Source organism: Salmo salar, chromosome 22, assembly GCF_965601325.2.
Source record: "Salmo salar chromosome 22, fSalSal1, whole genome shotgun sequence".
NCBI lineage: Eukaryota > Metazoa > Chordata > Actinopteri > Salmoniformes > Salmonidae > Salmo > Salmo salar.
Window position 1 is genome coordinate 34,620,001 of NC_138312.1, and position 15,331 is coordinate 34,635,331.

The 15,331-nt window shown below is 43.4% G+C and overlaps 1 protein-coding gene across 3 annotated transcripts in view; it reads right to left on the bottom strand.

Annotated features, from left to right (window-relative positions):
- The window catches only part of LOC106583141 (low-density lipoprotein receptor-related protein 1), a 217,786-nt gene that overhangs the window by 126,306 nt on the left and 76,149 nt on the right, over positions 1-15,331 (bottom strand). For all 3 annotated transcript variants that reach the window (XM_082967520.1, XM_082967521.1, XM_045705049.2), the window contains exons 3-6: positions 7,343-7,480; positions 1,243-1,362; positions 903-1,031; positions 401-661 (exon numbers count right to left, since the gene is read on the bottom strand). In XM_082967520.1, the coding sequence (XP_082823646.1) occupies positions 401-661; positions 903-1,031; positions 1,243-1,362; positions 7,343-7,480 (648 nt within the window). The remainder of the gene's footprint in view (positions 1-400; positions 662-902; positions 1,032-1,242; positions 1,363-7,342; positions 7,481-15,331) is intronic.

Sequence of the window (15,331 nt, forward strand, 5' to 3'; positions counted from 1 at the left end):
GGATGTTGATGGACGGTGTATTATTGATTGTGTAGATGTTGATGGACGGTGTATTATTGATTGTGTGGATGTTGATGGACGGTGTATTATTGATTGTGTGGATGTTGATGGACGGTGTATTATTGATTGTGTGGATGTTGATGGACGGTGTATTATTGATTGTGTGGATGTTGATGGATGGTGTATTATTGATTGTGTGGATGTTGATGGATGGTGTATTATCCCACTGTGCTACTCACTGTAGAATCCTTGAGCAGTGTGGTGTGAGATGTAGTATACTGTACAGTTCTGAACTAATACTATACTGCATCATACTCTACTACAGTGTAGTCACAGTCTAAGCGGGGTGAGATGTTGGAGTATCATACTGTACTGTATCATATTGTATTATAGAACTCACGGTGCAGGCTGAGGGAGATGTTGATGACCCTCTCGTCTGTGAAGCTCTTGAGGTTGGGGATCTTGGCACACTTGAGGTGGGTGGAGGCGGGTGAGTCGCTCACGTGGATCCAGCAGACCTGCTCCTGGGCGTAGAGGAAGTCCATGGCAGTGGTCTGCTTGGTGGTGGTGGACAGCAGGCTGATCGTGGTGCCGCTCAAAGACGTAGCCTGGATGTTCTGACTGCTTGCGATCAGCAGCACCGAGTTCCTTTCTACTGGGTCTTGGAGGAGAGGAAGAGATCGAGGGATGGGAGGAGGGAGGAGTGTGAGTGGACTTTGGAGCAGAGGTTGTCGCGACAAGGTGTAAGGGTAGGCAATCAAAAAAAGTGGTCAACAGCTAGAACGAATCCTAGAGTATATGTACAGTACATTAGTTTAAAAGCCCCATGGAAAGCGTCGAGGGGACCGTTCGATAAAATAACGAGGTGAGTGGTTGCATTGGTAGGTCTTAATAATACATACCATTTTTGGCCTTGCAGGAGCGGTTGTCGGGCTGGGGCAGGTAGCCCTCCACACAGCTGCAGGTGTAGGAGCCCTCTGTGTTGGTACATGACTGGCTGCAGGTCCCATAAACACTGCACTCATCAAAATCTGACCAACACACACAGTAGGTTACACATGGGCCAATCACATCTGGTTAGCCACTGTTAATGCACAAAACCCCTCCAGCTCTTTTTGATGGTCCTTTGAGCTGGATAGGGACAATTGCCCACCAGACTTCAACTAGGTATAGGCCTACTATTTATAAAGTCAGTAGCAGGTTGTCACAATGTCTAGAAGGCTAAAGGTTGTCAGAACTCACCTTTACATGTCTTGCCGTCCAGCCCTATTTCATATCCACTCTTACAGTAACATGCAGTGCCCAACGGAGTCACAGAACAGTTGTCCTGGCAACCCGACAGAGTGCAGTTTGTGGCGAACTCTGTAGAGAGACGGAGGAGGTAATGATATGTTGGGGTCACTTTGAGGAGCAATCAAGAGGCAATGTCTGTAGAAACAAGGGATGGGGTGGAGGAGGTTAGAGGAGGGTGGAGATGGGGTAGAGCAGAGAGCAGGACCCAGGGAGAGGGTATGGGTATGATGGAGAAATGGGCATTCATGCAAATAAATATCAAAATTCAAAAACATTCTCCAATAATAAGGACATTACATTAAGAAATATGTATCTGCAGATGAGACAGTGAAGTTGTGGGTGTACTTTCATTACTGTCAGTGTGTCTGCTGCCAAATAGCCTACTGGAAGATTGACTACCTCAGCCTTTGTTATGTACAGTAGGTCAATCATTATTCCCTTAGATGTGCCTGTGATCTATAAAAACGTCATAGTCTGTCTATAATGGACATTAAGCCACGCGGAAAACTACAAAACGTTAGTAATTTTATATGCAGGAATCAATAGCCCAGGCTCTCGTCCTAAAGGATATTGTTGTCTGCCGTCAGACCCAGAGCTGAGGTCTTGCCTCTGGGCATGGGGAAGCAGGAAAGCTTGGGGTTGCAAAATGGGTCTCTGGGTAGGGCTGTTACGGTGACCGTATTACCGCCACACCGGCGGTCACGAGTCATGATGGCAGTCAAATTCCACGTGACCGTTCAGTCACGGAAATTAAGTTTCTCCAAGCTCTGATGCTGCTGATGGTCATTAGTAGTCTACCAAACTTGCTAACTGCCTGGTACTCAGCACTCTATTGTCCCTCTAATCACTCTGATATCAATGCAAATGTATTCAAAAAGCTAATTAAACAAACACTTTATGAGAGCCCATGAGCTGATGTTAGGCAACATTTCTATAGGCTAAGCAATTGCATGAGAAAACAGAGTGATGACCTCTAAAAGAGGACGATCCCATCAGCCCTCTATAGGCTCGGCCTACTATATTTATTTCTCAACTTTCCTAATATTAAGCACATTGCTTATCTTTAAAACAGGAGTATAGCCTATCTGGCTGGCATGAAAATGAACCACGGAAAAGCGTCCTCCATTTGCTATTTAAGTGCATAGATGACGTGTATTTTTTTTCACTGCCCGTTTAGAGACTGGTGCATGATAATGGTCTTTAAACTCAAAACAAACTTCACACATTATTTTGTATATGTAAAGACAAGATTAAATCAAGAATAGTGTGATGGGTGTCAATATTAGCCTATAACTTGTGATTGATATATGTGACTCGTTTCAGGAAACTAGGCATATGTCACGCGTCACTACTTCACAGGAGCGCCATTTGAACGTAAGCTTATTTTTTTAACAAAAAGCATTTTTTGAACATGTGAACTTTCATGTGCCGTAATAACAAACTTGTATGCCATCTGTAAATATGAATAAAATTGTTAAAGTACGGGCCTTGTTGGTTTAGCCAAGGAAAAAGGTAGCAACCTTCCAGCTAGCCGTGATTGGCTGAGATGAGTGGGCTGGACATGCCGAGAGGAGTTTGGATTGGTCTGCAATGTAGCACTTTCTGTCTATGATATGAGCTGGTCAGTATGTGTAGATAATCCTTTTCTTGGGGGGGGGGGGGGGGCTTTTTTGAAAGATATCAGGTAGTAGAACTCAATAAGTGTTATTCGCCACTTTTTGCAGGAACAAGTTTTGAAAATCAGGTGAATTTGAGTATGATAGCTAAGGTGATGGAGAATATTCTGGCGTTTGCTTGTAAATATTCAGACAGAGTCGAAAAGAGAACACATAGAAGGTTGTTGTATAAAACACCTCTCCGGATTACATCTTCAAACTAAGGGCAACCATAGCATCCACGACAGAGAGGGACAAGCATCCATCCATCCATACGGGTAAGAGAGTCTAGCTAGCTACATTTTCAGATATTATAGGTTTCTAATTCTGTCAGAAAGTTTTCATTTCAAGTTAAAGTATACTGTTAGCTAACTTTGTGTATGATCTGTGTAGCAATATTATTCGTATCTCAGAGCCATTTGCATTGCTAGTTATAGCCTAATGTTAGCTAGTATTGAACCTGGTTGGTTTTCTACCTGCAGATTCATGCAGGGTAGTAACCTTATGAGTTGGGATTATGGGTCATGGTTTAGCTATAAATAAGAGACTCCACTATACAAGTAACCATTTCAATATGTCACTGAAACAACTGTCGATAGAGATAGCTGGTAAATTTACAAACGCTTAACACCCGTTGAATATGGCCGGTGTCCGTAAACGTTGGAGAAAAAAAAATGTAATTACATTGCCAGCAGCACAGTTGGTCACCAACGCTCTGGATAACATAAAAACAGCCTAACCAGCTGTTCTCTCATTTGAGTCTGGAAGTAGCTAGCAAGCTAGCCAATGTTAGCCAGTTAACAGCAGTCAAGCACCCAAGCTAGGACAGAACACTCGGCTCAACCCTACTCCTCAGCCAGAGCGTCTAGTGCGCACTCTGAACACAGAGCGAAACACTGAATTTACGAACGGACAATCTGACAACGCTCTGAGTTTAAAAACACCCAGAGTACACTCTGGCACACCAGATTAAATTTATGAACACACCCGTAGTATAAGCCAGCCTTTAGTGTTGAAATCTTTGGTTGTTTAGTACATAGCCTCACATGTGAATCCTTAAAGAGATGGGTGGGGCTAAAGCTTAAGAGGGTGTGAACGATACTGAATGGGTGTAGACAAAGAAGAGCTCTCCAGTCGGTACCATAACATTCAAGGGCCATTTTCTCAAAAGTGAGGTTACAAGTTTATCAACTTTCAAAGCAGAATTACTTTCCCAATGTTCCTCAACTGTAGTGTATAATATACCCTTTTCTAGCTCTGAGTCTCTACTTTTATCAAATGTAATTTTATTTGTTGCTAAATAAGACCGAATCAAGCCGGTAGTCACATATCATCACTTGTGAATGATGCCCAGTTTAAGGCAAACAGCGCATTCTCTTTTTTTTGCTACTTTTTCAAATCCTAGTCGCACATCTCATGTAGCCTAACCCAAAGGCCTATATGTTTTAATAAGGTTTGTATCACAACTAAAGTGGCCAAATACCTTCTTAAAATGAAGCACATTAATCCGCTTTACAACTGGTGTAGAGCCTAACTGGGGCACACATAAGCAGCGCGTGAGTTTCAAGTTTGGGGAAGATCATTTTCACCATAAAAATGCACCTTTATAATAAAAGCATTACATGGATAATCACATTTATGGTGTTTTCTTTTAGGGGGTATTACGGCCGTACAAAGGGGATGCGGCCAGGAAATTCGAGGCATTATCAAGTGCTTGTCAAAATGTGAATGAGAGACTGATGAAGTGTGTACAGCCTGCATAAAAAACAAAGCAGAGCTCATCCCTTTCAAGATACTTTTTTTCAAATCCTCATTAGTCACATCATGCAGCCTTAGAATGTATTAAAACATATAGCCCAACATTTGCATCACAACTAAAAGTTACATAACTCTAAATTTAGCATATAGGAGTACCGGTTTCTTTATTAAGCGCTCAACGTAGAAAAGCTGCATGTGCACACTCCCTCAAATCATATGGAGAAAATATCCTTTATTTTATTCAGCTATGTTCAATTGTATTCTTCATACTATAAAATAATGCCATGGAATTCTAAGCAAATCTTGTCTGCTAAATGAACTAGTGTAGCACTAATCAAACGCCCTCAGGCAGGGCATGCCATGCCCGTGCCAGGGCGGACCGCAAATATACACGCAATTAATCATTCAGCCATACACCTGAATAATGCTGTCACAAGCTCACACCTTGACACAACTCAGTCATCTCAGCTACTTCTCATGGAGTCATGAGTTCTCACCACTACATTTATTTTATTTCACCTTTATTTAACCAGGTAGGCCAGTTGAGAACAAGTTCTCATTTACAGCTGCGACCTGGTGACATCCTGTGGGAAACCCTGTATATGCAGGGCCAGTGTTCTGAGCACGAGCAGCAGAGACAAAACAACAATTGTCACATCAGACTTTGATTATTATTACACTAACTAATGACTCACACTGAGACAACACCTGTTCATGAACACTACCCATCAGAGAGAGAGACAGGGAGAGAGAGCGAGCGAAAAGGCGACAGAGCAGTACATTAGAGGGAAACTGAGAGAGAATAGGTCGTGGAAAGAGGAGAACATTGAATATTTAACACAAGTGCAAAACTAAAGTTTCAAACTAAGAGTTTGTTCTTACAGGTGGTGCACCTAAAATATCTGGTATCCCTGTTTGTTTACCACAGTTCAGCACAGCATTACCACAAAGTAAGAAACACAAATCAGAAGTTTTGCCTGTTGCTGGTGGCTACATAGCTTAATCAAACTTCTAAAAGCTCTGTAGACGCACCATGCAGCAGGCGTAACTTATAAGATGTACCACAAATCATACCACCACCTTAATGTCACTGTGGGGTGTTACAATGGAGGTACAGAAATGCAGACACACCAATAAAGCATACGTCCTCTTGCAGGATAAGGTATATTGGATATCATTCAACAACCACCATGGCTTGGCAGGGGTGCCCAGGAGTGTCAGGCATTCCGATAACAAATCAGGGCACCCCTATTTAAAACACCAGTGCACCCAGAATATTGATGAGCACTCTGATAACCGATAAGAATGTATGAGGGATGCGTACTCCCCTTCCCTGGCATTTGACCCTCTGGGAAGATGAAAGCTGGCCTATGGACACACACACGGACACACACCACTAAAATCCTGAATTTACACTAACCTGTGGAAATACTAGACTAGAACAACCAAGCTAGTGGGACTGCTTGCTAAAGTCAATGGTTTCTCAACAGGTTTCTGTTGGTTTCTCCAAACAATTTGTACTGGCCTGTTTTCCTATTATTCACTCTTCCACAGCTCCCCACCTTCACTGAATCCTCTTGACTTCCCCCTCCTCTTCCCTCTCCTTTACTTCCATATCTATGCATGTGCCTGTGCCTCTGTTTGGCCAACCGAATCAGAATCAGCACGTGGTTTTAGCTAGGAATGCAAAGGTTTAAAGCTTTTGTTGGCACAGTTAATCTGAAAAATAGATCATCTAAACCACCTAATCATGATTTGAGTGTGCTCCCAGTTTTGTTTTGGAAAAGCCAGAACACACACACACGTTTAGAAGTCTGACCTTCATACACTCATATCTAATACTCAACTCTGCTTACAGAACAATATTTTCATTGATCTAATGAGAAAAAAAAACGTGTGTGATGAGAGATTTGTTTAATAATTTTGCTCTTTAAATGTTTTTAATAATTTTGCAGTTTAATGTGCGTCTGTCCACTCTGTACTACACATTAAGCACATTCAGTTTAATTATAGTAAACCAGGGCCAAGAATAGGAGCAATACTGTAGGTCAGAGCTGCCCAACCCTGTTCCTGGAGAGCTACCCTCCTGAAGGTTTTTGCTCCAACCCCAGTAGCACTGTAACTAACCTGATTCAGTTTATCAACCAGCTAATTATTTGAATCAGGTGCGCTAGATTACAGTTGGAGCGAATATCTACAGGACGGTAGCTCACCAGGAACAGGGTTGGCCAGGCCTGCTGTAGGAAGTTGGACTTGAAAACCCCCACGGGAGTTCATACAACGCTTGGTGGAAAATAAACCAACTCATGTTATTATAATTTCATGTTATTATACTCCCACATGCTTCTTTACATGTAAATCTGCAGTAATCCGTCATAATCATAATCCAATTTTAAAGATGGAGTGTTGTATTTGAAGTGGGCAGCATGCATGTCTACATTAATGTGGGGGTAGGAGGATAAGCCTTAGTGCACGGCCATAGAATCAAATCTGCCATGACCAGGCCATCTCCCCTCCATTGTAGTGCTGCAAGATTCCCTGCCTGGTTAGAGAATGTATGGGGAGGGTTAGAGTACAATACACTAAGCCATCTGTACAGGCTACTTAAACAGAGTGAAGGAGTGTGTGTTAAGTACCTCTGCAGTGTGGACCCTCATCCCAGCCGTCGGTACAGTCCGGGACCCCGTTGCACAGTTTACTCATGTGGATACACAGCTCTGTCCCCCCACACTGGTACTCATTGGGGGGGCACCGCGAAACATGGCTGTGCGGACCTGAAACACAGACAGGGATAAAACATGATGTAGACCAACAGCAACAAGCAGAAACAAGAAGAATTAGCTGAGGTACTTTTCTTAGAAAATCCAAACATTTTCTACTGGCCTGTTTTCCTATTATTCACTCTTCCACAGCTCCCCACCTTCACTGAATCCTCTTCACTTCCATATCTATCCATGTGCTGGTGTTCTACCACCACCCTTCTTTCAAACATCTCCATTTCAGTCTCCATCACATCCTCTTGATTCTATTTAGACATTCCTTGTGCAGCAGTTTTATAGACAAGTTCAACCACAGACAAATGTGCACAACTCTTGGGGGATAAACAGATTCAATTGATCATCTAATCATCAAGCACTTTATTAAAAATGAATCATGCTTTTCAGTGCTGGGCAAGAACAAAGATGTACACCACAGTAGGTCCCTGGGACGAGGAAGTCCTGCTTAAGCTCAAAAGGCCAGGTAGAGAACGCTACTCTTTTCAACACACTCCATCAACATGGCTTCATTTAATATCAATCTGTTTAAAATGCATAAAAGCCTTCGCCAAGCAAAGGTGGGCCTCTGCTTAGGCTAGTTGTCCTCTTAGTGTACCTAGGTCCCAGCCAGACTCCTGCCCAGAGCTGCTCAGCCAGAGTAGACCAGACCAGGGCTTTGCCCACAAGAGGGTCTTTGTGAATGACAGATTGTATTAGGAACACCAGTCCAACCACGCCAGTCGACTGACTGTTGTCCAGGTCCAGCCAATCCCTCAGTCTGTCAGTCTATTATTTGTATGAAATCATTGTTTGTGCGAGCGTACTGTAGCATCATGTTCGGAGCGTGCTCATAAATCTGTGGCCAAACACAAACCCCCGGCGGCAGGCTGCTCATGGCATCATGTGTTTTTCTCTGAGTCACCCAGACAGACTGGATGGAACTCTCCTGTTTGTACCGCTCTTTGATTCAGTGCCTTTACACAATACCATGGACATTTCCTGGGCTTACATAGGGGACTTCAAGGAAGACGTAGCAAAGATCAGAAGATCACAAAAACAAAGTTCGCTAACATTGTAGAACAGGGAAGTGAGTGTATATGGATTATGGTTAAACGGTCCATATCTTCAAACTGCAAACAGAATACAAACATAAATCCTGCTAACTGCCAATTAGCTGCAAGATAAGCCTTCACTGAAACTTAGTGTTGGCCAAAATTAGCATGCTATGATTAGTAAAACGTCAAGGGGCAGCGTTTTCTTTATAGACATGTGCAAACTGTTCCTCCTTTGCTGAATGGTATTCTGATGCAAATGACAGTCTGTGGGGTGCAGAACAGGAGAAGACTGGAACTGAACACTCCGTTCCCTTCTCTTAAGGGTCCATCACTCTCCACCCATGCAAAAAAACAAACTATTGGTCTTGGCAATCTCCACTCCATTTTTAACATCTGCTGACTCATTTAAAAAGAATAAGAGAGAGGGCATAATGTGAGAAATAAAACAAATTGTGTGAAAAAGAAAGAGAGAACAAAAGAAAAAGCGTGAGGGTGAGAGGGGAAAAGGGGATCATGCGGAGGAAGCGGAGTGAACCCCACTTTAAAGTTAGCTGGCAGGGCTTTGCTGGAAAGCACACTGCTAATGTGAATCAGACAGTCTTTTGTTTAACATTCCCCCGGGTGGAAAGAGCCAGGTTAGAAGAGAAACCCAGGGTAGCAGGAACACCAGAGTTCATGTTCATGCTCTCATTAGGACTCTAGTAGTAACAGTTTTAACACTAACACTGTTGAACTATTTTAAACACTGAAATTGTTTAACACCAACTATTTTCTCACCATGTGTTTTTTGATTACAGACGCACAGTTGACTTTAAATGATGCCGGCCAAAGGGTATTTGTTGTCAATGGGTCTTTGGCTCTGCACTGCACACATGCATGCGAGCACACAAAATGAACTGTTCTCTGACTATTGGGTTGGGACCAAATGAGAAAAAGCTTAAGGGAGAAACAAGTTAAATAAAAAAAATCCTAGGGCCTCCATTAACATGATTGTTGGGCTGCCTTTGGGATAATGCCAAATTACATAAACTGTGTTTATTATTTTCCTCTGGAGCTTGATGGAAGACTGGTGGAGGACTGAAGAAGTGCCATAGAGTGTCCCATGCAGGTTAGAGGGAGGCCTTTACCAGTGACAGTCCTGATAGTACCATAGACATCATATAGTCAGCCACACAAAACACCAGAGCTGTGCTGCTCACTTCTTCCATAGGTCTGGCTGTTTGAATCTATGGAGGCCTTGGGCTGTACAGTACACTGTTCATCCCATGTGTCTAATCTCTCAGCACATCCCTAGACAAACACGCATTCCCATATTCATCCTCCATCACAGGCCACACCCAGACCAGAGCTCATACTGTACCATCAGCCCCAGCCAAGCCATTGCTGTCAGAGTCAATGCTTATGTGTCTGCTTGTTGAGACTACAAGAGATAAGTTATGCTAACCAAATGGCCTTCAATGATTCAATCCATATCTACATTTCAGTAGGAATATAACAGATGGGCAGGATTAATCTTCTAGGCAGCTAGCAATTCTAGAAATGCGAGTTCGGCCCGATGACTGTATATATGAATGGACAAAGCCATAGATCACGTGACCCTATTCATTCTTATTGGAAGACTCAATAGCACAAGGAAGTCATTTAAGATGCTGTCTCATGTGGGAGATCTATGGAGACATAACATGCGCTGTTTGAGATACTCCAGGAAGTGAAGTTGCAGGCTAGCTCAGTGCTGCCCCCTCTCATTGAAAATCTGTAATGTAATATAATATTTACACAACATTTTATCCACGAATACAAGTACCAGTCAAAAGTTGGGTCACACCTACTCATTCAAGGTTTTTTTTTATTTTTACTATTTTATACATTGTAGAATAATAGTGAAGACATCAAAAAAATGAAATAACACATACGGAATCATGTAGTAACCAAACATTTTTTAAATCTAAATACATTTTATATTTGAGATTCTTCAAAATCGCCACCCCTTGCCTTGATGACAGCTTTGCACAATCTTCGCATTCTCTCAAACAGCTTCATGAGGTAGTCACCCGGAATGCATTTCAATTAACAGGTGTGCCTTGTTAAAGTTAATTTGTGGAATTTCTTTCCTTCTTAATAAGTTTGAGCCAATCAGTTGTGTTGTGCCAAGGTTTGGGGCATATACAGACGATAACCCTATTTGGTAAAAGTCCATATCATGTTAAGAACAGCTCAAATAAGCAAAGAGAAACGATAGTCCATCATTACTTTAAGACATGAAGGTTAGTCAATCCGGAAAATTTCAAGAACTTTGAACGTTTCTTCAAGTGCAGTCACAAAAACCATCAAGCGCTGTGAAGGAACTGGCTCTCACGAGGACCGCCACAGGAAAGGAAGATCCAGAGTTACCTCTTCTGCAGAGGATAAGTTCATTAGAGTTACCAGCCTCAGATTGCAACCCAAATAAATGCTTCACAGAGTTCAAGTAACAGACATCTCAACATCAACTGTTCAGAGGAGACTGTGTGAATCAGGCCTTCATGGTCGAATTACTGCAAAGACACCAATACTAAAGGACACCAATAAGAAAAAGACTTGCTTGGGCCAAGAAACATGAACAATGGACATTAGACAGGTGGAAATCTGTCCTTTGGTTTGGAGTCCAAATTTGAGATTTTTGGTCCCAACCGTCGTGTCTTTGTGAGATGCGGTGTGGGTGAACGCATGATCTCCGCATGTGTATTTTACACACTAAAGCTTGGAGGAGGTGGTGTTATGGTGTGGGGGTGCTTTGCTGGTAACACTGTCTGATTTTTTTTAGAATTCAAGGCACACTTATCCAGCACGGCTACCACAGAATTCTGCAGCGATACGCTATCCCATCTGGTTTGGGCTTAGTGAGCCTATCATTTGTTTTTCAACAGGACAATTACCAAACACACCTCCAGGCTGTGTAAAGGCTATTTGACCAAGAAGGAGAGTGATGGAGTGCTGCATCAGATTACCTGGTTTCCACAATCCCTCTAACTCAATTAAATTGAGAGGGTTTGGGAGGAGTCGGACCACAGAGTAAAGGAAATGCAGCCAACAAGTGCTCAGCATATGTGGGAACTCACTCAAGACTGTTGGAAAAGCATTCCAAGTGAAGCTGGTTGAGAGAATACCACGAGTGTGCAAAGCTGTCATCAAGGCAAAAGGGTGGCTATTTGAAGAACCTAAAATATATTTTAACACTTTTTGGTTACTACATGGTTCCATATGTGTTATTTCAGAGTTTTGATGTATTCACTATTATTCTACAATGCAGAAAATTGTATTTTTTTATTTTTTTTTAAACCCTTGAATAAGTAGGTGTTCTAAAACATTTGACTGGTAGTGTATAAAATCGAGCACATAGCAATGCAATCTCCATAGACAAACATTGGCAGTAGAATGGCCTTACTGATGAGCTCAGTGACTTTCAAAGTTGCTCCGTAATAAGATGCCACAATTCCAACAAGTTAGTTAATCAAATATCTGCCCTGCTAGAGCTGCCCTGGTCAACTGTAAGAGCTGTTATTGTGAAGTGGTAACATCTAGGAGCAACAACGGCTCAGCTGCGAAGTGGTAGGCCACACAAGCTCACAGAACGGGACTGCCGAGTGCTGAAACGCGTTGCGCGTAAAAATCTTCTGTCCTCAGCTGCAACACTCACTACTGAGTTCCAAACTACCTCTGGAAGAAATGTCAGCATAAGAACTGTTTGTCGGGAGCTCCATTGAATGTTTGAGTGGCCGGGCAGCTTCACACAAGCCTAAGATCACCATGCGCAAGCTCGCCGCCGTTTGACTCTGGGGCAGTGGGAACGCGTTTTCTGGAGTGATGAATCACGTTTCACCATCTGGCAGATGATTCTGGGTTTGGCAGATGCCAAGAGAACACTACCTGCCAATGTATTGTATTGTGCCAACTGTAAAGAGGAGGAATAATGGTATGGGGCTGTTTTTCATGGTTTAGGCTAGGCCCCTTAGTTCCAGTGAAGGGAAATCTTAACGCTGCAGCATACAATAACATTCTAGACGATTCAGTGCTTCCAACTTTGTGGCAACAGTTTGGGGAAGGCCCTTTCCTGTTTCAGCATGACAATGCCCCCGTGCACAATGTGAGGTCCATACAGAAATGGTTTGTCGAGATCGGTGTGGAAGAACTTGACTGACCTGACCTCAACCCCATTGAACACCTTTGGGATGAATTGGAACGCAGACTGCGAGCCAGGCCTAATCTCCCAACATCAGAGCCCAACCTCACTAATGCTCGTGGCTGAATGGAAGCAAGTCACTGCAGCAATGTTCCAACATCGAGTAGAAAGTCTTCCCAGAAGAGTGGAGGCTGTTATAGCAGCAAAGGGGGACCAAGTCCATATTAATGCCCATGATTTTGGAATGAGATGTTCGCCGAGCAGGTGTCCACCTACTTTTGGTCATGTAGTGTATATGCATATCCGGGACACTACAGGCTGCCATTAGCTAGTAAATTATACTTACAACTTCTTCTGTGTGCGATTTTAAAATAAAAATTGGTTCAAGGACTTTCATCTGCAAACAATGCTTGCAGAACTGCGGTCTGCCTTGAACTTTCTGGCTTCAATTAGAGGGGGAAGTCCATCTCCTATGGCTGGGACAGGAGTTTTTCCTGACTATGTGACCTGACCTAAGAGTTGTAGTCTATAACTAGGGCCCAGTTTGTCCTGGTGCAGGTCAGGTGGTCAGAAGCCCCAACAATGAGTCACGGCTTTTCCACAGAACAACAGTAGAACGGTACAGTGACTTTTCCAGCACTCAACAAAGCATTTCTTTTTTTAAGCCGCCATCAAAACAACGGGGTTTCGGGGAGAATGGCAGATTTGACAGCTTGCACGAGTGCACATTGAGACCTTAAGCTTCTTCACATAAGTGGTGTAGTCACATGGTGAGGTGGGGCAAGAGGTGACTGGAGAAGTGGGGCCATTGTTTGGGTGACACAAATTGGCCTGTGGCCCTCAGCCGTACGGGTAAGCCCCGGTAAGACTGTACATTAGCAGCGTCACATGTGGAGGGTGACTTCTGGGGTTTGGCTTGATCCTGGGCCATTATTAGTCAACCAACTGTAAACCATCACCATGCTCTGCTCTTTTGTAGCTTCACTTCTAGAGTGAAAAAGAGAGGCAGTGCTTTCAGGGGCTGAAGCAAAGGCCCATGTTCTGGGGTTGGCCCTGAATGTTACTGAACCCAAATGGCCTGTTATGCTGGATGCTGCATGTGATTTTCCATTCAGTGCTGCCTGCAGCACGCCTCATGTCCTCGCTCGCTCAACAACACAATGGTCAATACTCTCCAAACAAACAAACAGAGCAGCATCCACATAAGGGAAATAAAGTGCCTTCAGAATGTATTCAGACCCCATTACTTTTTCCACATTTTTATACGTTACAGCCTTATTCTAAAGCGGATTAAATGCATGTCAGAGTAAAAACCAAGCAATGAGATCAAATAAATTGTCTAGAGAGCTCCGAGACAGGATTGTGTCGAGGAACAGATCTGGGGAAGGGTACTAAAACAGTTCTTCTGCAGCATTGAAGGTCCCCAAGAACACAGTGGCTGCCATCATTCTTAAATGGAAGAAGTTTGCAACCACCAAGACTTTTACTAGAGCTGTTCGCCCGGCCAGGGAGGTGACCAAGAACCAGATGGTCACTAACAGAGCTCTAGAGTTCCTCTGTGGAGAAGGGAGAACCTTCCAGGAGGACAACCATCTCTGCAGTACTCCACCAATCAGGCATTTATGGTAGAATGGGCAGACGTAAGCCACTCCTCGCATGACAGTTTGACAGCCTTTTGGAGTTTGCCAAAAGGCACCTAAAGACTCTCAGGCCATGAGAAACAAGATTATCTGGTCTGATGAAACCAAGAATGAACTCTTTGGCCTGAATTCCATGCGTCACGTCTGGAGGAAACCTGGCACCATCACTATGGTGAAGCATGGTGGTGGCAGCATCGTGCAGTGGGGATGTTTTTCAGCGGCAGGGACTGGGAGACTAGTCAGGATCGAGGGAAAGATGAACAGAGAAAATTACAGAGAGATCCTTACTGAAAACCTGCTCCAGAGTGCCCAGGACCTCAGACTGGGGTGAAGGTTCACCTTCCAACAGGACAACGACCCAAACACACAGCCAAGACAATGCAGGAGTGGCTTAGGGACAAGTCTCTGAATGTCCTTGAGTGGCCCAGCCAGAGCCCAGACTTGAACCCGATTAAACATCTCTGGAGAGACCTGAAAATAGCTCTGCAGCGACACTCCCCATCCAACCTGACAGCGCTTGAGGATGTGCAGAGAAGAATGGGAGAAACTCCACAAATACAGGTGTGCCAAGCTTGTAGCATCAAACCCAATAAGACTCAAGGCTGTAATCATTGCCAAAGGTGCTTCAACAAAATACTGAGTAAAGGGTCTGAATAATAATATAAATGTCATATTTAATACATTTGCAAACATTTCTAAAAACGTGTTTTTGCTTTGTCATTATGGGTTATTGTGTGTAGATTGATGAGGGTAAGAAAAACAATTCAATACATTTTAGAATTAGGCTGTAACGTAACAAAATGCCTTGCTGTTCTGACCAGGCAGGACTGGACACAAAGATGACCATTGTAGAGGGTGCGCTGTGCTTCGTTCGTAGGAGGGCTGACCAGCTGCATGGCCACAGTGGCAGACTTCATTAAATAGCCGCTACACACACACACCAACAAAATACCATGGGAATCATTCAGCCTGCATAAATAAATAAAACACCACTCTCGCATCTATCCTGATCTTT